The following is a 24,447-nucleotide window of genomic DNA, read 5'->3' as shown; positions in this document are numbered from 1 at the left end:
CTCTTTACCTCACCAGTTTTATAATATTAACTTGTCGCACTCATGCTGTGTTTGTTACTAGCTTCTAAGCTAGATTCTTGTTTGGCCAGTTGCTCTGGGTTTTGCTGTCTCATCAGCTAGATTGCTTTGCCATTTGAATAGCAGTGTGTAGGGTGAAGTCTGTTTTTAATTGTAGTTGCTGTGAAGGACTTTATCGTTTAACCCAATAACCAGCTTCTCTCTGATATTTTCATGTTTGCTGTTCCAGAATCAGAGTTTTCAGCCAAGGCATGCAGAGCTCTTATAAATTATTCAACATTTTCCCCTAGTCCTTGAATTCTCTAATGAAAACATTCCCTTTCATAAACCACATTTCTCTGAGGGTACAGTAGAACCTCAGAATTACAAACATCTTGGAATGGAGGTTGTTCATAACTGAAACATTCGTAACTCGGAAGAAAATGTTACAGTTGTTCTTTCAAAAGTTTACAACTGAACATTGACTTAATACAGCTTTGAAACTTTACTATTCAGAAGAAAAATACTGCTTTTAACCATCTTAATTTAAATGAAACACAGAAACAGTTTCCTTACCTTGTCAAATCTTTTTTTTAACCTTTCCCTGTAATTTTTTTAGTTGTTTACATTTAAGACAATATTGTACTATATTTGCTTTTGTGTTTTTTTGGTCTCTGGTGCTGCCTGGTTGCGTACTTCCAGCTCCAAATGAGGTATGTGGTTCACTGGTCAGTTCTGTAACTTTGAGCTTCCAGTGTATAAAGTATGCATCAAACATAGCTAGAACCCTTTCGTAGTCATCTTTGTGACTGTCCTCAGGAAAATCAAAGGATTTAAAGAAATGCTCTGCTTGCTTCCAAAGAGCACAAAGTAAACACCATACCTGTATATCTTCAGTTTCATTATGGAGTTTTGTAGCAATTTGAAATCTTGCAAAATGCTGCTTCTAGTCTCTCAGTTGTGAAGGTTTGTGAAATCTGAAGTTGTGAAGGTTTGTGAAAGCTGAAGTTCTCTGGGGCAACGCAGAGAGAGATGTTGATGAAATCCTGCAACCTGTGTTGCTTTTTTTCCCCCCTCTCTGCAACCTTCATTGCTCCTCCTTCTGTCTGCAACTTCTGTTGCTCTCTTCCTTCTGTTTTTTCTTCTCTTCTGGCACTGCTTAATTTCGGGCACCAGGTCACATACACCTTGTATATGGTAGGTGGCAGGGCTGCTATTAGCAGGTCAGATTTCTGTACCAGATATAGAATGGCTACAGAGCTTCCTTCCCAGAGAAATACTCATCAGATCTGTTCACAATAAGATCCCTTAATGCTCTGCCAGGCATGGCTGAGGATAGCTAAAATAAGTTGTTACATGCAATGCCACTTTGTGGCCGAACAGTATAATACAACTTAACCTTCCATTACACTGACAACACCCCACCCCCCTTAGACACAGCTCCCCCTGCTATTTCAGAGGCATTTCACACAGTGACACCAATCAGCACCCACCTCTGCGCTGTGCCCTGGCACTTCGCACCTGTGCCCCCAGGATGATTAAGACCAGGCAAAGCAGGGCCCCCAGGATAATGCAGACGACCATGGGCACTGTGACTCTCCCACTGTCAGTCAGAGGACGGCGCGGGGGAACTGGATGGAAATGAACATACGACAGGGAGAGATTATCCTGTGAGAGTCAGGGGGGGCCCCGGGGAGCTCCCAAATCACTCATTGCACAGCCCAGAACAGCAGAGTAATGGGCTGGAACACAGAGCGCAGCTCACAGGCTGCTGTTTAAATCATGGGCCCTGCCCTGTCAGCTGGAGCCAGCAGACAGGAATCATCAGGGTTAGCAGGGCCTGCAGCTCCCAGCCAGGTGTCATTCACCCCTAGATTTCACAGGCCATGTGTAAGGGGACGTAACCCCGACAGGGGAGGAGCGATGCTGGGAAGAAGGGTCCAGCCATTTAAAGCCTGAGGGTGTGTGGCCACCGCCAGAGCAAGTGTCCAACCCGCAGCATCCCTGCAGCACAGCCAGGGCCTGAGAAGGAGGCCTGGGGCTTGTGAGGAGCAGACTGTGAAATTCCCTTACATTGCAGAGACGCTGGTTGTGATGTCCCTGTGCCACAGAGTGGGGTGACATGTTTTCCTTTAACCTTTCCCATTTTTCCCTTATTGTTTTAAAATTGATTGCTGTTTAATACATAGTATTTGCTTTGAACTGTATGTAATGATCAGTGGGTCAGGGAAGCGTTGAGTGCAGAGAGAGCATCCTAGAGTGGGGACACCCCAGCCCCTGCCCTAAGTGACCACGGCAAGGTTGGGGATGGAGCCCCCAGGAATCCTGGGCCCAGCCTTGTCAGGGTTACAAGGACTCTGCCACACAGGAGAGTGGAAGGGGAGCGCTTGACAGCAGGAAGGCCTCTGGGTAAAGGAAGTGGGAGGACTCAGATCCCTTCATTAGTCCACTTCACCGGGGTACTGTATACGCCAGGAAAGTTCCCCACAATAGCGCGACCATTCCCCTGCTTACACACAGAAAGGAGCTCCTGCCTTAGGCTGCAGCTTGCAGCACATCCTCTGTGACCCAGCAGCAGGTATATTTAACTCTTGATGGGAGAGGGGGATGTTTTACCTGTTCTACTCAGTGATGCTGTTGTCTCTGTCACACCTGCAAAGGGAAAGGGAGGAGAGTTGGAGTCTGGAGCGAGGGGGAAGTGACGTGTTTGTTACCGGGTAGCGTCCCTCAGAGTCCCTGAGGATCTCCAAACGTCACTTCTACAAACTCCCTCAGACCAGCACAGGGTCTGTATGTTAGTGATTTAGGGCCCACGTCCTCCTATGCTGTCTAGTAACAAACCAGCACACTGGGGTCTGTGGTGGATGCAGGGGCTACGTGGGCTGATGTCTGAGCCAATCTGACCCCACAAAGGTTCCACCCTATAGCATCATTGATGCTCCTGCACGTGGGAGATGGGAGGGCCTGGTCTGTGACCAAGGAGGGGCAGGCAATTGGACCCATCCTCCTTCCGGAAAATTACAGCATGTAGCAGAAACATCTCCTGTCACTCACCTGAGCAATTCACTGCAACATCTTCCTTATGGCCACAGTTGCTCTCACCCCAGGGCTTGGCAGGACACTCCCAGAGAGATGACTCTGTCCCTCTGCAATTCAACGTCTCCACCCAGATGGGACCAGTCCCCTCGCCATATGCAGCCTCGCCCGGGGCAGATACAGCAGATCCACAGCCCAGTTGTTTACACACAACGTTAGCATCCGCCATGTCCCAGGAGTCATCACAAACTGTTCCCCAGGAGCCACGGTACCAAACCTCCACTCTCCCCGAGCATCTGTTCTCTCCTCCCACGACACGTAACTTCTCCCGGTCTGGAAATGCAGAAACCTCACATGTTACTGAGACAGCTGGGAAAGTCCTTAGGGATCAAGAATGAGACACAGAGAAGCAGAAATACCTGTGCAGCTTGTAGTGTTCGGGCATTCGGCAAACAGGGCTTGAGGTGTTTTCTCTTTTTGTCCTATGCAGAAAAAATGATGAACTGAACAGAGCAAGAAGAGTGTGTGATGTGGGAGACAGTAGGGTTTATCTGTATATTAAACCCCTAAATTTCAGCAATTTTATGAACTTAAATCTAAAATCTAGTTTGTTTCAGAGCTAATGGATTTATTACTCAGTGGATTTTTTGGATGTTGAAATCTTTATGCAGCTCCCTGCTGGTGTGTGCGTTTGTGATTATCTGAGTCTGTTCCATCCACCCTGTGTACAGCTGCTCCTGGCCCTCTTTGAATGTAAACAGATTTGTCAGCTGAAACTCACCCACATTAGTGTGGGGATCCAGACATGGTGGTATTAGAATTGAGAACAAAATGGGACTTTAGATCTGAAACAAACTCTCACCTACACGCACAGACACAGACACACTTTTCGGGAATTCTGATCCTGACGGAGACTTCCCAGCCTGGGGGTCAGGAAGCAGGGGCTGCAGCAGAGCTAGTCTCCAGGCAGACTAACAAGCGCAGCGGCCTGTATTAGGCTGCCTGACTGGTCGTACTGCCTGATTGGTGGGAAGGGTCAGCAGTCCAGGTCTTGAATTCAGCGCCAGAGCAGCCATTCAGCAACTGCTCAAAGCATTTCCCACAGCTAGGATACCTCGTTTTCCTGTCTTCTTCCCAGCCTTGCTCTTCCCTTGACTCCGGACTTACCCCTTGCCTTGCTCCAGGTAACCTAGTCCTGACACTGAGCTCCGATTTCTGACTTTGCCTCTGGCCTCTGGCTCTGACCCTTGGCTTCAATTTCTGGCTACCACCTCCTATCATAGATGAATAGAATATCAGAGTTGGAAGGGACCTCAAGAGGTCATCTAGTCCAACCCCCTGCTCAAAGCAGGACCAATTCCCAGCTAAATCATCCCAGCCAGGGCTTTGTCAAGCCGGGCCTTAAAAACCTCCAAGGAAGGAGACTCCACCACCTCCCTAGGTAACGCATTCCAGTGTTTCACCACCCTCCTAGTGAAATAGTTTTTCCTGATATCCAACCTGGACCTCCCCCACTGCAACTTGAGACCATTGCTCCTTGTTCTGTCGTCTGCCACCACTGAGAACAGCTGAGCTCCATCCTCTTTGGAACCCCCCTTCAGGTAGTTGAAGGCTGCTATCAAATCCCCCCTCATTCTTCTCTTCTGGAGACTAAACAATCCCAGTTCCCTCAGCCTCTCCTCATAAGTCATGTGCTCCAGACCCCTAATCATTTTTGTTGCCCTCCGCTGGACTCTTTCCAATTTTTCCACATCCTTCTTGTAGTGTGGGGCCCAAAACTGGACACAGTATTCCAGATGAGGCCTCACCAATGTCGAATAAAGGGGAATGATCACGTTCCTCGATCTGCTGGCAATGCCCCTACTTATACAGCCCAAAATGCCGTTAGCCTTCTTGGCAACAAGAGCACACTGTTGACTCATATCCAGCTTCTCGTCCACTGTGACCCCTAGGTCCTTTTCTGCAGAACTGCTACCTAGCCATTCGGTCCCTAGTCTGTAGCAGTGCATGGGATTCTTCCGTCCTAAGTGCAGGACTCTGCACTTGTCCTTGTTGAACCTCATCAGGTTTTTTTCAGCCCAATCCTCTAATTTGTCTAGGTCCCTCTGTATCCAATCCCTACCCTTTAGTGTATCTACCACGCCTCCTAGTTTAGTGTCATCTGCAAACTTGCTGAGAGTGCAGTCCACACCATCCTCCAGATCATTAATAAAGATATTAAACAAAACCGGCCCCAGGACCGACCCTTGGGGCACTCCGCTTGAAACCGGCTGCCAACTAGACATGGAGCCATTGATCACTACCCGTTGAGCCCGACGATCTAGCCAGCTTTCTATCCACCTTACAGTCCATTCATCCAGCCCATACTTCTTTAACTTGGCGGCAAGAATACTGTGGGACACCGTATCAAAAGCTTTGCTAAAGTCAAGGAATAACACATCCACTGCTTTCCCCTCATCCACAGAGCCAGTTATCTCATCATAGAAGGCAATTAGGTTAGTCAGGCACGACTTCCCCTTCGTGAATCCATGCTGACTGTTCCTGATCACTTTCCTCTCCTCTAAATGTTTCATAATTGATTCCTTGAGGACCTGCTCCATGATTTTTCCAGGGACTGAGGTGAGGCTGACTGGCCTGTAGTTCCCCGGATCCTCCTTCTTCCCTTTTTTAAAGATGGGCACTACATTAGCCTTTTTCCAGTCATCTGGGACCTCCCCCGATCGCCATGAGTTTTCAAAAATAATGGCTAATGGCTCTGCAATCTCACCCGCCAACTCCTTTAGCACCCTCGGATGCAGCGCATCCGGCCCCATGGACTTGTGCACGTCCAGTTTTTCTAAATAGTCCCGAACCACTCCTGCTCTAGCCAATGGGCATGACTCCTGCTTCAACCACTCAGCATGACCGCCCACATCTTGGTCACTCACATTGGGCCCATCTCTGATTGTTCATCCCAAAAGTATAGCCATAGAGATTCCCAAATGACACTCACTAATTGGAGACATTTGCAGTGGCGCTGGGACAATTTTTACAGTTGGGGTGCTGAAAGCCAGTGGTCCCCAAACTTTTTACCTTGCCCCCATTACCCCATCCATGCTCCCTCTCCCCCAAGTTGGAGCCAAGACTGAGCTCTGACTCTGGGTGGGGGACGTGGATAGGGGTAAGGGGACTGAGGCTGGGAGCACAGCTGGGGGCGGGAGCAGAGCCCTGCTTGCGGGGCCAGTACAAGGACCCTGTGTGCGGTACTAGCAGCAGAGCGCAGGCTGGCAGCTGGGACCCCGTGCAAAACCTGGGGGGTGCTGCAGCACCCCTTTCGCCCCTAGTTCCCCTGCCTATGGGCATTTGTGGGCTCTCACTAGGTGATTGCACCGTGTAACACACAGCTTGTATAGATAAGTCCCATGTTTGTTTTCCAGGGGCTGTATTCTCATTCCTAGAATGGACAATGAAAATATGTCTGCCACTGCTGCAAATGTAAAAGTCTCTATACTGAAAAGTAAATACATTCAAAATTTCTATCACACCCTTTTAATGAGTTAGGCATGTAGAGGGTTTGAGCATGCATGTGCACAGACAGCTTCAGAATTACCACTGCAAGAAATATGGGTCTCTTCTGCGCGGTTATCACAGGACTGCTGTTTCCACATGTCTGATGGGCACTGCCAAAGGGACCTGTGCTGCTCAGTGCATGCAACATGGTCCAGCCACGTGGGACCAGAACCTGCTCCATATGCAAAGTCTTTTGCAATCTGTCCTCTGTCCCCACAGTTCAGCTGTTTGCAGACAATTTCTGGGGTTACTCCAGACATCTGATTGTAGCAAACACTGCCCCATGTCCCATTGTAGAAAATCTCCAGTCGCCCAGCACAGTCACTGTCGCTCACCAGCCTCAGATCTGTGAATTCTAGAAGGAAATGCACAAAAAGTGAATTAAATCGTCTGATTCTGAAATGAACTGGGGTTTAAAGAGTGAAATCCCAGCAATTCTAACGATGCATCCTTCTGCAGAAGCAAGTGTCAGAGAGAATCACTCTAAGAATCAGACTCTCCTGAACACCATAGGCCCGTTAGAAATACAATGGTCACCTCTGAAAAGTCACCGGTTCCCAGCAGTTACACACACAGATACCTGCAATACAGCAGTGACTGCCCTCCCAAAACTAGAGAAATGCTGCGATATCTCCAATCCTCCTGGGTGGGAACATATGGGAAATGGTGACTTTCTAATCACGACCCCAGTAGGTAGATAGAAAAGTAGAGTGACCATATTTTCTTTAAAAGGGAAAACGGAACACCCCACTGGGGGCCCAACCCCAAGGCCTCCTTTCCTCTCTCTCCCTCCAACGTGGGGCCAACCTGAGCCCACACTGCCTCCTGCCCGCAGAGGGACAGCCTGAAGTTCCCCTACCCCCTCAGCACGTGGGCCAGCCTGAGCTCCCCTGCCACCCACCCATGTTGGGCCAGCCCCAGGCCCCCTTCTTCCCACCCACACACAGGGTGGACCAAGACCCCTGCTGTCCTCCCGTGCGGGGCTGGCCCAGCCAAAGCTGCTGTCTTGAGTCCTCCCTCCAGCAGGGGACTGGCGTTGCCACTCACCCCACCCCTGCATGTTCCTCCGCACCTGGTTAGGTGTCGTATCCCACTTCTTTCGCAAAACTGTGCATTTGTCCAATTTGCTCTTGCCAACTCATGGTCACTTGGCAAAAGCAAATGGGACAAATGCCCATTTTTGCCAAAACAGTCGGGATGGCCAGGGCAGGCTTAAAAAAGGGACTGTCCTGGCCAAAACTGGATGTATGGGCACCCTATAGAAGAGAAAATGAGGTAGAGGCTCTATCATTCTCAGCTCTCTCCTCAATTGTCTGCCCTCTCCATTAAATCCCCTGGTAACCAGGCTCACATGAGCATTCCAGGACCAGACCTGAACAGAGAACTCCCGCGTCCTCTTTGTGTCTGCAGTTGTGCTGTCCCCAGCCCCTGGAAGGACACGTCCAGAGATCGGATTCGTTCCCAGTGCAGTTCACATCATCCAGCCAGATCTGTCCGGATCCTTCCCCATAATGAGCAGAGACAGTTGCATTGATGGCATGTCCACACCCCAGTTGTTTGCAAACGACATTTGAGTCTGACAGATCCCAGGAATCATCACAGACTGTCCCCCAGCTGCCATTGTAATAAATCTCCACTCTCCCGGCACAGCGACCTGTCCCATTCACCAGTCTGATCTGCCTGCTTCCTGCAGGGATAGATCCCACCTTTTAATTTGCAATAGGAGGATAATTAAACAGCTTCCATGCAAATCAATGGTGCTGCTACAATGGCTGAGATATTGAAATGCTTTTAAAAGTCTGTCTTTAACAAGAAACACAGAAAGGAAGGGAAACTGAGTAAGGAAACAAGGAATACTTTTTACACAGCAATATTGATAAACAGCATGTGAGTGTAAGGGCCTAATTCTGAATTCCTTATTCATCGGAGTAATCCTTAAGGGACTCATCACATGGGTCAGAGCTATTTGTGAGACAAAGGGTTAGCAGAATCAGCCCTTACTCAAAATCTTGAATATTTTCAAACAACTCTTAAATGATAAGCATCAAGGTGTTCAAGGAATTATTAGGCAATTAATATTAATTAATATTAATAAAATTAATAAAAAAAAAATATTCTTTTCAATTGTTACAGAATGGGGAGGGTGTGACACTGGCTGACCAGGTCATGCTAGAGTGTATTTAGGGTCATTTCACTTGTGTAGATCAAAGTAATGGTTAGATGTATAGGTGTGTATTCAGATGTTTAAATTTTATGAAAACTAGTGGAACCTTACTGGTATTGTTTTCGCTTATCTATTCCTGTCATAATGTAATGCCAAACATGTACATGGTAAATACATTTGTTGCTAAATAACAAATCAAATAAATTTTGTGAAATGGTAAGGATTTAAGACTTTAGCAGAAAATGCTAATGTCAAATCAAATGGCCATTATGCACAAGGTCAGAGGTCAAAAATCTAAGTGCATTCCTCACTCTCTGTCATCAAAGGAAAAGCCCACATGGGTAGAGAGACTGTCAGTGTGTTTTCTGTGAGAAGATATAAATATGGATTCAAAGAAAGAATCCAAACAGTCCAGAGATACAGGATCTAACAGAGAAGAATAACTGAACGAAAAGACAGAGATCCCCAAAGTTATTCTGGGTAGCCCTATGTGAAGGGATGAGCTCCCCACACTAGCCCTGTAAAAGCTGGGCTGGGCCAGATGGGCCCAATCAGCTAATTAGGCTACAAACAGTGGAGCTTTAGGCCAGAATCAGCTGGTTAGAGAGAGTCTCACCTGTGCAGGAAGAGGTGGGGGCTGGTACACCCAGAGTGAGAGAGGAACCAGAGTATAGGAAGCAGTCATAGAATCATAGAAGATTAGGGTTGGAAGAGACCTCAGGAGGCCATCTAGTCCAACCCCCTGCCCAAAGCAGGAACAACCCCAACTAAATCAGTCCAGGGAAGGAGCAGTGTGGGCAGAGGGAGGAAATGCAGACCTGCTGAGTTGTCCCTGGACTGGAACCCAGAAAACAGGGCAGGCCTGGGTCCCCTACCAGCCACTGAGGGAGTAGCACCAGGGCACTGAATGGGAAGACTGCCTAGGCTGTTGATGGACTGAATCCCATAAGGGGGAACACTGAGTGACCTAGCTGTAGGGCTAAGTCACAAAGAGAATGCTGCGGGTTCTGGAGCAAGAGGAGCTGCAGACCAGAGTCAGATGATGTGCAAACTGTGGATGGGGCATTGGCCTCGAAAGCTAATCCCCAGAATTACCAGGAGGAGATGCCAGATCAGCAATGAATGGAGTACCTCATGACACCCTGTAAAAGACTTCTGGGAAACTGACAATTTATTACATCGCTGCCAACATTTGGAGTTACAAACTGATTATTTACCTGTTATTATATTTTACCTGCTATAGCCTCTCAATAACCCGCATTTTTTTTTTCTTCGCTAATAAACCTTTAGTAGTTTACTACAGAACTGGCTGCCAGCGTTATCTTTGAAGTAAGTTCTGGGGTGACTGACTGGTCCCTTGGGAGTCGGAGAAACTTGATGTAGTGTGATATTATTAAGTGACATCATATCACAATTTTCAGTTTGTCTGGGTGGCAAGTTAGGCTGTAGAGCCTAAGGGGACTGTCTGTGACTCCATGGTGAGATTGCATAGTGATCTAGGAGTTCATTGGCTTGGTGAAATCTAATTCTAGAACACACCAGCAGTTTGGGTGTCTGCCCTTGTTTTTGGAGTCTGCCCTGAGATAGTCACTTACAGTGGTGAGCCACTCCAGACAGCATGACAGGAGGTACCAGAACGTTAGAGAAAAGCAGACTTGGTACCAATTTATTTTACAAATAAAGGGAAAGAAAGGCAAATTGGATCCATGTGTCTACAATAAAGTCCCAGACACTTAGGGCCTAATTCTATCCTGCTGAAATCAACTGTGAAGCTTCCACTGACAATGGGAACAGAAATGGGCCCTTAAGTGCTGTAGTTACCCTGCTGTTGGAATGGGCATGAAAAATGATATCAATGCAGTAATATACAGTGCATGATATAGGGACATAGTTAAAATATCTGTTACTTGTTTACTTTTACGGTGGAACTTTAATGTAAATAATATACCAGCAAAAAGGACAACAGAATGATCTTGTAAAATAGTCATGTACAACCACGAACAATGAAAAAAAATCCCACCACAGATTCCTTTAAATGAAGGAAAATTGCACAGTTATAGATTAGGATTTAACAAGGTCACATTATAACAGCAACTTTGATGCATTTCCTAAGTGACAGAGGGTTAGATCCACAAATGTATGTAGCTACCTAATTGCCTCTTTATAAATACATAATGTATAAATAGTTACATATTTATTGAAGCAGGGATTTGATTCTCCCACATCCCAGGCAAGTGCCCAGGCCACCAGCTAGAATCAATCTTTAGCTTTTTTTAATGATTCAGTGACTGATTATTTGTACAAAGTGGAACATTTCCTGCAGGAGAGACCCACCCCATCATACCCTATAGGCTATAGTAACTAGGGCACTCCCCTGTGTTCATGTCCTTGCTCCAAATCAGACAGAGTGGGGATTGAACATGGATTTTCCCACCTCCCAGTTGAGTGCTTTAACCGCTGGGTTATGGGTAAAATGGGAAGATGAGAGAGCTGACCTGGCTTACATGTCTAGCTCCAGGAATGGGTTCATGACTGAGATGCCTGAGCAGAGAGAGGTGCCTACCTCTGACATGTGTGTCAGGGGCCTGAGGCTTAGATCAATGGCAGTTTGGTATCTAAATAACTTGTGTATCTAGGCCCTAACTCCCTTCCTTGGCATGTCACTGCTGGCAAGTTTAGGTGGTTCCCTCTTCAGCTTTCTGATGCCTAACTCTCCCCATACATTATATGGGGAGCTGGGCACGTGACTCGGGGCTGAGGATTCCATTGGATGGCAAGGCACCTATGAGTCAGGCCTTGCAATGCCCAAGTCCCTTCGGGGATCTAGCCCAGAGCAACTATCCATGGCAGTCGTGGTTAAAACAGGTTGCATATGGACTTCCTTTCTTACTATTGTTTTCTGATTCGAGACAGCACATTTTTAAAAGACTTTTTAAAATAAAGAAGCCACTATATACACACTAGAGCTGCTTGGAAATTCATCCTTTCCCCATAAAATATGAATGACCATGAATATTTTTCATGTTCCGCAAATAAATTTGGGTTTTTCATAGGGCTGTCAAGCGATTTAATCGTGCAATTAATCATGATTAATTTTTTTAAACAGTGAATCACGATTAATTGTGCTGCTGAAGAATAAAAAAAATACCATTTATTCATATGTTTTGGGTGTTTTACATTTTCAAATATATTGATTTCAATTACAGAGATTAGAAAGTGTACAGTGCTCACTGTATATTTATTTTTTATTCCAAATATTTGAACTGTAAAAAGCAAAAGAAACAGTATTTTTCAATTCACCTAATACAAGTACTTTAGTGCAATCTCTTTATCATGGAAGTTGAACTTACAAATGTAGATTTATGTAAAAACAAAAACCCACATTCAAAAATAAAACAATGTAAAACTTTAGAGCCTACAAGTCCACTCCTTCCTACTTCTTGTTCAGCCAATCGCTCAAAACACGTTTGTTTACATTTTCAGGAGATAATGCTGCCAGCTTCTTATTCACAATGTCACCTGACAGTGAGAACAGGCATTCGCATAGCACTGTTGTAGCCGTCGTTGCAAGATATTTACATTACAGAGGCGCTTAATATTCATATGTCCCTTCCTGCTTCAACCACTATTCCAGAGGACACGAGTCCAAGCTGATGACAGGTTCTGCTCAATAACGATCCAATGCAGTGCAGAACAACGCATGTTCATTTTCATCATCTGAGTCAGATGCCACCAGCAGAAGGTTGATTTTCTTTTTTGGTGGTTTGGGTTCTGCAGTTTCCACATCAGAGTGTTGCTTTTTTAAGACTTCTGAAAGCATGTTCCACATCTTGTCCCTCTCAGATTTTGGAAGGCACTTCAGATTCTTAAACCTTGGTCAAGTGCTGTAGCTTTCTTTAGAAATTTCACATTGGTAACTTTTTTTTGCATTTTGTCAAATCTGCAGTGAACATGTTCTTAAAACGAACATCATGTGTTGGGTCATCATCCGAGACTGCTCTAACATTAAATATATGGCAAATTGTGGGTAAAACAGAGCAGGAGACATACAATTCTCCCCCAAGGAGTTCAGTCACAAATTTAATTAACACATTATTTTTTAACGAGCATCATCAGCATGGAAGCACGTCATCTGGAATGGTGACTGATGCATGAAGGGATATACAAATATTTAGCGTATCTGGCATGTAAATACCTTGCAATGCTGGATACAAAAGTACCATACACATGCCTTTCTCTCTTTCAAGTGACATTAGAAACAAGAAGCGGGCAGCATTATCTCCTGTCAATGTAAACAAACTTGTTTCTTTTAGTGATTGGCTGAACAAAAAGTGGGACTGAGTGGACTTGTAGGCTCTAAAGTTTTACATTGTTTTGTGTTTGAGTGCAGTTATGTAAAAAAAATAATCTACAGTTGTAAATTGCACCTTGACGATAAAGAGATTGCACTATAGTACTTGGATGAGGTGAATTGAAAAATACTATTTCTTTTGTTTATAATTTTTACAGTGCAAATATTTGTAATCAGAAATAATATAAAGTGAGTACTGTATACTTTCTATTCTGTGTTGTAATTGAAATAAATATATTTTAAAATGTAGAGAAACATCCAATTAGTAATCTATTTTTGAAAACTGCAATTAATCATGATTAATTTTTTTAACCTCAATTAATTTTTTGAGTTAAACACTGTGTGGCTAATCGACAGCCCAAGTTTTACAACAAAAATCTGAACATTTTCAATGAAAACCGACTTTGAGAAAATTCGTAATCTTAGTATGAAGATTTTTCACGGGAAAAAAGTTTTGATGAAATTTTTTGAACAGCTCTATACATAAAAATATAGGAGAGAGCGAGCAAGAGAGGCTGCTGTAGTGCATTAGCCCTACAACATGGCTATACTTCGTTCTGTATATAATATATATTTAACTATAAGTGGGTCACAGTTTGAACCTCAGATCCACATCATTTCAAGGACTGCTGAGATCACAGCACAAGGTGGGGTGGAGGCAGGCCCTGGGGTGGGTCATGTTCCCATTGAACAAGGACAGGATATTTATAAGATTTTCACACTAAGTCACCTGAGCAAACCACACCGACGTCCTCAGCAATTCCTGCCTGGGCTGTCTCAGACGTGGAGTTGTCACAGAGAGTCAGACGAGTCTCATTTCCTGCACATCGGACACTTCTCAGCCCCACGGGGCCCGTTCCTCGCTCAGACTTAGGGGGGTTATAAGCTTTCTCAGTGACTCCACACTGGAGCTCTCTGCAGACCACCTTGGCATCGTTCATGTCCCACTGGTCATCCAGCACTCTGCTCCACACACCATGGAGGGAAATCTCAACTCTCCCATCGCACCGGCTCTCACCATTCAGCAGTCTGAGTGACTCAGAATGACCTGGGCTCAGAGACACAAAATATGCTGAATAATACTGTGACGTTGCACCCCATAATGCTTAATAGAAATATGCTTATGAATGTAAATATGACGTAACTGGAATGTGTTTTATGCTAGATATGCCATGTAACATCTTTGCAAAGATTATGATCTACTGGATATATTCATCCTATTTGTACCCATGTATCATTTTTGTATTTGAAGTTATGAATATTCCCTGTTTACTTGTTTGATTTTAAGAAGCCTTAGTAAGCCGTTTGGTCAGCTTGTTAAGAAAGGAATTTGTAAGTTAAGTGCCCAATCAAGAAACACTTAAGCTGACAATAGACTTTGATGGACTCCAATCCACATAAGAAGTCTACCTGGGGATGTTCAAGATAGAATGTAAGCAATGCCACCTGTAAAGTTCTGAGTAATGCATGGACATGTGACTTGCCTATGTGACTCCAAAACTGCATCTTATAGCTGGGATTCTACACAGGGGGAGGGAGGGGTATCCACTCACAAGAGAAAGTTTATTTAAGCCCCTGGCAACCCCTCCATTTTGTCTTCAGCTGGCTTAAGAGATATCCTTTGGGGGTGGAGAGGCTACCTGAAAGAAACTGGAACAAAGGACAGTAACCACGGGGGTGTGAGTGATTGCTGGACCCAGACTAGGAGGCGGCTAGTCTGTAAAAGAAACTTATGGGAACATTTCTGAGGGTGAGATTTCATCAGTAATCACTTTCTTATTGTATTAGGTTTAGACTTCCATGTTTTATTTTATTTAGCTTGGTAATTCACTTTGTTCTGTCTGTTCTTACTTGGAATCACTTAAATCCTAGTTTTTGTATTTAATAAAATCACTTTTTACTTAATTTACCCAGAGTATGTATTAATACCTGGGGGGAGAGTAAACAGCTGTGCATCTCTCCATCAGTGTTCTAGAGGGCGAACAATTTATTAGTTTATCCGCTATACACTTTATACAGGATAAAACGTATTTATTTGGGGTTTGGACCCCATTGGGAACTTGGCATTTGGCTGTTGGAGACAGGAATACTTCTTAAGCTGTTTTCAGTTAAGCCTGCAGTTTGGGGGCAGGGGGGAAATGTAATTCAGACCTGGGTTTGTGTTTGTAGCAGGCAAGTGTGTCTGGCACAACCAGGCAGGGTTCTGTAGTCCCAAGCTTCCAGGGAAAATGGGGTCAGGCTTAGTCTTGGCACATTAGGTGGCAGTCCCAAAGGAGTTTCTGTGATCCAACCCATCACAAATACTCCCTGCTGGTACTGCATTAGAAATAATACACAGATGTGATGTAAAACACAGGTTTCTGTGCCAAGTGGAAGGTAACCATCACTGCTGTGCAGAAATACAGGGAACAACCTCTCTCAAGGGTTTCATTTGTCTGTCTACTCAGAAATGCAGGAGGTGATCGAAGGAAAGAATTCCCCACCTCTGAGATCAGACCTTGCACAATGTGAGTGCTCTCACTTCTCTAGGAAGTGCTCAGGAACACCTGGCAGATCAGGCCCCTGGTTACCAAAATGCTCTGTGCAAAAGCGCTCAGTGCTCACCCCACACACTAATAGAGGCAGCGCTGTGAGATCACTGTGATTTATAACAAGACACTAGGAGCCTGCAATGAACGCACCAAACGCACCACTTTCCTGCTCCAAGTCCCAAATCCAGACTGCCAGGACACATGGTTCCTTTAGATAAAACCCTGCCATTTGTCCCTGTTCAATGCACACCGTGTCAGCTCCAAACTCATTAAGAGCCAACATAAAGGCTTTTCTGCACTCAGCAGGGGTTTTCCAGGCCAGGTCTGCAACTGTGGACACGAGTTACTTTTCTCATGAACTCTAGCTATTGACTTGGCTGGAGATGATGCTTGGAGGGCTGAGTGACGTCTGGGCAATTTTTTTCTAAATATATATATTTTTCATTTCAAAACTTTGTCCACTGTAAGCACATAAAGATGTTGAAGTTCCTTGTGGGAGAAGCAACCTGCGCCGCTTCCCGCAGCTCCCATTGGCCAGGAACGGCAAACCGCGGCCACTGGGAGCTGCAAGCAGCCGTACCTGTGAATGTTCAGGTAAACAAAGCGTCTCGTGGCCCAACAGGGGCTTACCCTGAACAAGCCATGAACCACTGGTGAAGACTCTACCTATGCCGACTGTAGGGGTTCTCCCATTGCTGTAGTTAATCCTCCTCCCCGAGAGGTGGTAGCTAGCTTGACAGAAGAATTCTTCTGTTTACCTAGTGCTGTCTACAGTGTGTGGGGGCGGGAGGGGTAGGTTGGCTTACCTATGTCACTTAAGGGGTGTGGATTTTTCATACCCTTGAGTGATGTAGCTGAGTCAACCCAGCTTTTTAATGTATTCCATGTCAAAGACAGCCCTGTGGACTCAGTGGCTGATAGATACAGCACTGAGAGATGTGTCTGCTGTGAGTGCTGGTCCCAACCCCTGTACCACTGTGGATACAGTGCAATGCTATGCCAGCTTTATCTTCTAGGGAAGCCCTCCATTGGGATAATGTTTGGTGCACTCTGGTGTGTTGTATGGACCTAGAGGTAGAGTGGGGGGCAGTATTTGTTACTGTGGAGACCATAGAAACTATGGAGTTTACATTTAGCTACCCTGTTTCCCCGAAAATAAGACAGTGTCTTATATTAATTTTTGCTCCCAAAGATGCGCTAGGTCTTATTTTCAGGGGATGTCTTATTTTTCAGAAATGAAAAATGCCTTATTATCGGTGGATGCCTTATTATCGGGGAGGTCTTATTATCGGGGGGATGCCTTATATTACAACGAGAGGCAAAACTGTAAGTAGGCCTTATTTTCGGAGGATGTCTTATTTTCGGGGAAACAGGGTATCAGCTGACTGCTCTCAACTGGGATTCAGTTAAAAAGAAAAAAGGGCAGCACTTTGTGAATTCTTGCCTGACTTAGCTGGGCTTATGGGAAGATGACAGTGCTCTGTGGAGTGAGACCCTTACAGAGATCCAGGGAACAGATATTGTCCAGGCTCGGGGGAGGGATAGCTCAGTGGTTTGAGCATTGGCTTGCTAAACCCAGGGTTGTGAGTTCAATCCTTGAGGGGGCCATTTGGGGCAAAAATCTGTTTGGGAATTGGTCCTGCTTTGAGCAGGGGGTTGGACTAGATGACCTCCTGAGGTCCCTTCCAACCCTGATATTCTATGATTCAATCCTGGTACCACATGAATACAGGCTATAGATTTCAGTTTCACCAGCAACTGAGAGATCCAGTCAACTCTTAACCCAAGCCTAGGGCTGGAACACTGCTAGCTGCCAAGATCCCCAGACTGTTTCCTTGATCACCAAGTTCTGAAGTGTTGGAAACACCTGAGGTACTGCCATTTCTCAAACTCTGAAGACACTACATGTTACAGCCACACTGCAAAGCCTGATAAATCATCTCTAAGAGAAGATCAGTGGGAAATGTGTTTTGATGTGTGTGCTGAAGTATAGAACATGTTAAGTTGTAACAGAAACAAAAGGGGGGGAAGTCTGTATAAGGAGAACCTGTAAATTTACTGTTCAATAACTTTGAAACAAAAGCTATTATAGTAGTCCAAATACTATTTACAATGGTTTATGTGTGCATTAAATGTTTGTTTTACTAAGGCCTTGTCTACACTATGGGCGCTACTGTGAAACAGAACAGCACTGCAGCTATGCTGCTGTAGTGTAGATGCTTCTTTCAGTGACAGAAGAGGTTTTACTATTGCTGTAGGTAAGCCACCTTTCTGAGTGGTGGTAGACAGATCAATGGAAGAATTCTTCTATTGTTGTCTACCTGGAGGTTAGGTTGGCATAGTTATGTCACTCAGGGACTGCTAAGCCTAAATCTTTACGGAAAATGAAACATAGGCTTTTAAACCAGTTAGGCTTTTAAACCAGTTAGGCATTGCCATGCTGAATGGAGCAACAGTGAAACAGCTGTAAAAACCTGGGCCTAAGCCACTATGGATAGCCATCAGATAGCTTGCCATCTATCAACTACTGCAGTTGTCTGATGTGGCATGGGGAAGCCTTTGAAGATTTTTGGTGAAGCCTGGAGGAAAAAGGACACCTGCAGTATTTGTGTTGCATTGTAGAGGAGGATCTTCATCAAAGCACCAGCTGCTCTCACTAAGCACAGGATCTTTGTGAAAGTTCCCAGCTGGCTCAGGAGCCAAGCTCTGGAGCCATCTGAACACCTTTCTGAAAACCAGGATCTTTGGCAAAGAAGCGACTATTTCTATGAAGTGTTGAGGGGAATTAATGATCTCACACACACACACAGCTCTGCAGGTGGGGGCTGCAGCCCACCAGCCCACAACTGGGATGGACGGGGGACGGGGGGCACTTTGGCGAGGAACACCAGGGCAAACACCTACTTTTCCAGAGTGTAATGGCCCCACAGCTTGGATGAGATCTCTGCATATAGGTTGCTTCTGCAACACCGACTTCAATCTGAGGAAGGGCTGAGTCAGCCCTGCTGGGACTGAGGGAATCTGAATCACAAACTCAGGTTTATAGCACAGAGCCATTCTCTCCAGTTCACTCTAATGTAATGCTAGGATCCACCTCGCCACCCCTCACTGCACCCGGAGGTGTCTCTGATCCGGAGAACTTAAAGAGAGCAACATTCCGATACCCCTACTTATCTCGAGTACTGTAGTCAATGGGACTACTCGTGAAGGTCTAAATTTGGCCAGTACACTGCTCTGTAACTAAACATATACACGTCAGTATTAAAAACTTACCTGAGCAAATAACCGTGGCCGTGTCTCGGGGGGAGCAGGCTGGGTTGCCCAGGGCCATGTGAGAACAATCCCACAGGCAGGTTTCAGTCCCTTCACAATGAAAAGCTTCGCTCCATATGGTTCCGTTCCCTTCCCCGAAATGGGCTCCTCCCCGGATCGACTCTGCGTAGCCACAGTTCAGCTGATGGCAGAGGACGTTGGCATCTTGCAAATCCCAGTGGGAGGCACAGAGGCTTCCCCATGTGTTTCCATGTCGGATCTCCACTCTCCCGGAGCACTTGGTGCCGTTCACTAACCTGCCACCCAGGCACCCTGAGCACAAGGGAAAGTGAGTGTTGAGGTGACACAGTGATCAGAGTTAATGGCAACGACAGGGAGGGGAGTGGGGAACAGGAAGAGATTGTTGCTCATGTTCAATACTAGCAGTTACTCTGTGGGGGCTGTGGGGCTATGCTACACCAACACATTCACAAACTGATACTTGATCCATCTTACTTAGTGCAAAGGGAGGACAAGGGACCAGAATTTGGTTTCCTTGGTACATTCCATACTCAAGGCACCACAAGCATTTCACAGAGGGATCAGTTCCAGCAGACTTGGCTGGTGCAGGGACAAGGCGCCAATTTATGGGCCAGGTCCCCACCTGGTGTAAATCAACATAGCCTCACTGAGCCCAGTGGCGCTTGGCCAATTGACACACTGTGAAGATCTGGCTGAGGATGTTCACCAATTCTTTCCTTTCCCACTGCAGCTCACCTGAACACACCACGCTGGCTTCGCTCCCAGGGGGACACTCAGTTGTGCTCAGTGCAGTAATAGGACAGTCCCTCAGGTGGTATTCGTTCCACTCACAGCCAAATGTGCCGTTCCAGACAGGCCCATCTCCTGTGCCAAGGAGCTGTCCTGCTGGAATTGACAGGGCGAATCCACAGTCAAACTGCTGGCAGACTGTGTGGGCAGCCTGTAAATCCCACTTGGAGTCACAGAAGGTTCCCCAGGTACCTCCGTGTAGAAGCTCCACTCTCCCCGAACACCTTGTGCTGCCGTTTGCCAGCCTGTACCCAGCATACCCTGAAAACAAGGAGAAGGACGATCAGAGGGACATTTCTCTTACAGAATTGTATCCAAAGATGTGACAAAGGAGCCCCAGTAACTTGGCATAATTAACTAGTAATTATTTCCCAGTTTACTGGGCGCTTTGTAAATCAGGATGTTCAGGTTCTTGCAGTGCAGACATTATTGCCCATGTCTGTCCTTTGTGAGGGGGTCACATAGCACCCACCAAACTCCACCCAAGCATGTACCGCTCTGGGCTCAGGGTCACGTCTGGGACAGATTGTCTTGGACTGTGGCCAGTCTCTGCTTTCGTGGTTCCAAAGTGATGGTCAGGAGTCAGGAGCAGCTGTCCCCAGGATATCACACAAATGTCATGTGATGAAACTGGGGTTCTCATGCGTATTGAGTCCTAGGTCACTGGAAATTTTCTGAATCAGAACAGTTGCACTCAGGGGTCTGACTGGGGACAAAATACACACTGGTGATATTATAGCTCAGTGACAGCTCTGCAACAGTTAAGGTTGAGACCAGCTTTCCTTCAAAGCTAAATTTATCAAAGTGCTCTAATGTCTGCCTGATTGGATTGTATTGGAATACAGTATTTCACACAAGAGCACAGGGTTGTATTAGTAATCAAAATGTGGGGCCATTTCACCAAGGGGTTTCCAAGATACAGCTTCCAGGAAAAAAAAAAAATCAGCTTCTCTTAAAGTTGACAGATTCTGGCATTTGCTCACAGATAGAGATCAAACCAAGACTCAAGATCATTGCACCAGGTCTCAGACACTCGAGGGTTACCCCCAACAGAGTACATGGCATCCACCAGACCTTGGGGGAAATCAAATTAAAATGTTATTTCAAAAAGAGCCTGCTTCTCCAGTTAGGTGCTTGCAAAGGCTTGTGCGTACACACACACACACACACACACACCCTCCCTCCCTCCCTAATGGACTACACTGAGCATGTGCAGTGAGAGAGGATAGCTATCTGGAAACCTGCCAATCCAGTATGAAATGTGGGTGGCTTTGAGGGTAAATTGTGGTCCTTACAGCTAGGCACCCTCTCCCCCACCCAGCACTGTGAGTGCAGCTCCAGCCCAGACAAGAAAAGTGATGTTAAAAAAGCAGGTTTATTGCTCCAATTTGTCTCTCTCATGGGGGGGATTTTGTTTGGTGCAAATATAACCTGAGTGCAGCAAAATATTCAGAATGTGCCAAAACTGCTTTTGTAAAGAAAACAACTTCCAAATGTGAATGCTGACTGGGAGGGGTAGTGTGATCAGGGGTGCAAGAGTAAGTGGTAACAGGGGAAAATGTTAAGGTTCACAGCAGGGATGTGTTTATTATGGGGAGGGAGACAAAGGGGAATGGGTGGTAGGGGAGAGACGAAGGTGTGGGGGGCTCAGGCAAGGGGGAGAGAGTGAGGATTGGGGGAGGAGGAGGAGGAGGGAAGACAGGAGGGGTTGCAAACTAGGAAGAGTAACAGAAAAAGTTGGGGGGTTGAGGTAAGGCACATCAGCCATGAATTTTCCCCTTCCATGTGTGTGCTGCAATCTAGAGGAGCCCTACTCCTTTGCAGGCCCCAGTAGCAACTACACAACCACCATTATCCCCACTGTATTGTAACAAAATATAGAGGATGGGGAGGAGCACTGAGGAATCACATAGCAACCTTGTGGCCTAGTGGAAAAAGCACTGGACTGGAACTATCCTCAGCTCTGCCATTGGCGTGCTTGGGCAAGTCTGAGGTTCTGAGCCCCAGAAGGTGGTGAGAGGCAGATCAGCTCAAAGTCTCTAGGCAAAAATCAAAATTGGGAAAAGTAGGGGTGATCTATTGTAGACCCCTACCATTACATCACCCAATCAGGAGAAGGAGTGGATGAGGCATTTCTAGAACTGTAAGCAGAGTCAGGATGAGCTCTACCCTGACATCTGGTGGTGAATTGTTGCGAGCTGTGGAAAATAACTTCAGGGGCTGATCTTGTTTGCATAGGCACACTCACCCCGCCTAGCATGAGCCCACAACAGTCCAAATAGTCACTTGGGCTGCTGTGGGATCCCCAGTTTCTCTGTTATTGGGGCAGGAAGAATAAAGTGTTGTTACTCTGATTATGTGACTCAAGGACAGTGGAACTGTTTTATGACAGAGGGACTTGCCATCAACTAAGTAGCACTTGCTAGACAAGCGACATGGGTCTCAAAACCCAGTGAATTGAGAAAGAGGCCTGGGACAGACATTTATGCTCCTCTCTTGAGGGCCTGAAATACCAATTTCACTGCCTCTCTCCACTGTGGAATTAAGAGCTAATTTTGATTCTATTAGGAGTCTAGTTACAGGCTGCTGAGCTGAATTCACTTTGGGCCAATGGTGCACCAACAGTGAGGCTCTCCTACTACAAGCTTGAAATCACTAAAGAGCTAAAATTACTAAGAGCTGAAACCACTGAGTGCTGGGGGGAGGCTGAAGATATGTTGCTGAGCAGCTGGCGGAGTGGAGCAGTTCGTGGGACAGCTGGAGTGGCTCATGGGATGGCTGGTGGAGTGGCTCACGGTGAAGGCTGCAGCAGAACCCCATGGAGAGGGGGGACAGTTGGCCTCAGACCACGTAAGGTGCCCCTTAACACCCCCGTGCCCCCCCACCCCACCCCGCCAGGCTGGGAGGTAAAACTCTGCAGATAAGCTTTTGAACTCTGGGGCTGCACTGACCAGGGACAGAGACTTTTGGGTTGCTGGACTTAAGACCCTGAGAGGAAAAGGACACTGCAAAACTTACTTGGTGGGTCTTTTGCTCATGTTTTGTTATAAATTCAAAACACAAGACCTGGCAGTAACGGGGGAGTTTATCTACCCAGACATCTGTTGGAAAAGTAATAAAAGGCAAAACACTAAATGTTCAATCAGTTCTTGGAATGTATTGGGAAAAATTTTGTTCCATAAAAGTAGAGGTAGTAAACCGGGAGACCGACATTTGAGACTAGATTCTGATCAAGAGGGAGGAATTGTTAGTGAAAGGTGGAAGGCAACTTGGGGGAAGTGACCATGAAATGATAGCTTTCGTGATTCTAAGGAAAGGAAGCAGTGAAAGAAGCAGAATAAGGAAAATGGACTTAACAAACACAAAAAAACCAAACAGACTTTAACAAACATAGTGAACTGGTAGATAAGGTCCCATGGGAAGACGATCTTAAGGAAAAAAGGTCAGGAGACCTGACCATTTCTCAATATTAAAGACACAACTACAAACTATCCTGATGTGAAGGAAAGACAGAAAGAATCGTAAGAGACCAATATGGCACCACAAGAGCTCTTTAATGACTGAAAATCAAAATGGAATCCTACTGAAAGTGGAAATGTGAAGCACCTGCTAAGGATGAGCACAAAACCACAGCATCAGTTTGTAGGGACTAAATCAGAGAGGCTAAAGCACAATATGAGTTACACCCAGCAAGGGACATAAAAGACAATAAGAAGAAGTTCTCTAAATACATTAGGGAGTAAGAGAAAACTGAAGTAAAGTACAGGTCCTCTACTTAGTGCAAAGGAGAGCTAATAAGGGATGATATCAAGAAGGCTGAGGTGTTTAGTTCTTATTTTGTTTTAGTCTTCACTGAAAAGGTTAATGGTGAGCAGATACTCAAAACAATTAATATTAACAATGAGGGGGGAGAAATGCAAGCCTCACAGAAATTATTAAGTCTACTGTCCCCAAAGATACAGTACACACACACTAGCCTGTAGCCCCTGTATTTGATATTCTTGCATTTACCCCAGAATTTGACAGCACTGGAGTCAGTCATTTTGTATGTTCAACCACTGCCAGCTCAGACCCAAAGATCACACAGCTAAAAATAGTTTTCGACCCTGAGAGGCATGGCCAAATAGCTGCATGCTTGCAGTTTTCCTAATCAAAATGGAAGAATAAAATAAAAAATAAATGTACTGTTAAAAACAGAAAAAAAATGTTTTGACAGCTGACCTTGGTTTTAGGTGCCTCTAATATGCAAGTTTTATTGTTATAACTAGAAATATTTTGCTAATAAAAACATTAAATGAATTGTTATTGGCTGTTGCTGCAGAAATTATTAGCCTATTAGAGGCTATTATGGGCAGTGTGCTTGATCAAATATATATCACACATAGATAACTCTACTTGCCATCTGTATATACCTCACACAATGATATCCATAACCAGCATGTCTCCAGTTTTTGTATGATATCTTACCCAATATAATGCAATAATACTGTATACAATGTAACAAACAGTTGTTTCAACTGCTTGCTCTTTGGGTTTCAGGCCCCCGGTTCTCCCCTTGGGGTGTCTGGACCCTGATTGTCACACAAAGATACTTAAGGATCTAGCTGAAGCACTGGTGGAACCGTTACCAATTATCTTTGAGAACACACTGAGGACAGGTGAAGTCCCAGAGGTACTTGCCCTTCTCCAGTCCTACCTACAAAGACTGGAATAAAGAGGACCCTGTCAGCTTAACT

The 24,447-nt window shown here is 45.6% G+C and overlaps 1 protein-coding gene across 1 annotated transcript in view; it reads right to left on the bottom strand.

Annotated features, from left to right (window-relative positions):
* LOC122172585 (scavenger receptor cysteine-rich type 1 protein M130-like) overlaps positions 1-24,447 on the bottom strand; it is a 48,662-nt gene that overhangs the window by 11,425 nt on the left and 12,790 nt on the right. Inside the window, exons 3-11 of the mRNA XM_065584712.1 lie at positions 19,658-19,972; positions 18,902-19,213; positions 13,828-14,145; positions 7,955-8,083; positions 6,623-6,937; positions 3,453-3,515; positions 3,052-3,366; positions 2,614-2,649; positions 1,491-1,628 (exon numbers count right to left, since the gene is read on the bottom strand). Of these exons, the coding sequence (XP_065440784.1) occupies positions 1,491-1,628; positions 2,614-2,649; positions 3,052-3,366; positions 3,453-3,515; positions 6,623-6,937; positions 7,955-8,083; positions 13,828-14,145; positions 18,902-19,213; positions 19,658-19,972 (1,941 nt within the window). The remainder of the gene's footprint in view (positions 1-1,490; positions 1,629-2,613; positions 2,650-3,051; positions 3,367-3,452; positions 3,516-6,622; positions 6,938-7,954; positions 8,084-13,827; positions 14,146-18,901; positions 19,214-19,657; positions 19,973-24,447) is intronic.

Source organism: Chrysemys picta, chromosome 1, assembly GCF_011386835.1.
Source record: "Chrysemys picta bellii isolate R12L10 chromosome 1, ASM1138683v2, whole genome shotgun sequence".
In the NCBI taxonomy this organism is placed as follows: Eukaryota; Metazoa; Chordata; order Testudines; family Emydidae; genus Chrysemys; species Chrysemys picta.
This window is presented reverse-complemented; position numbering and strand designations above follow the sequence as displayed.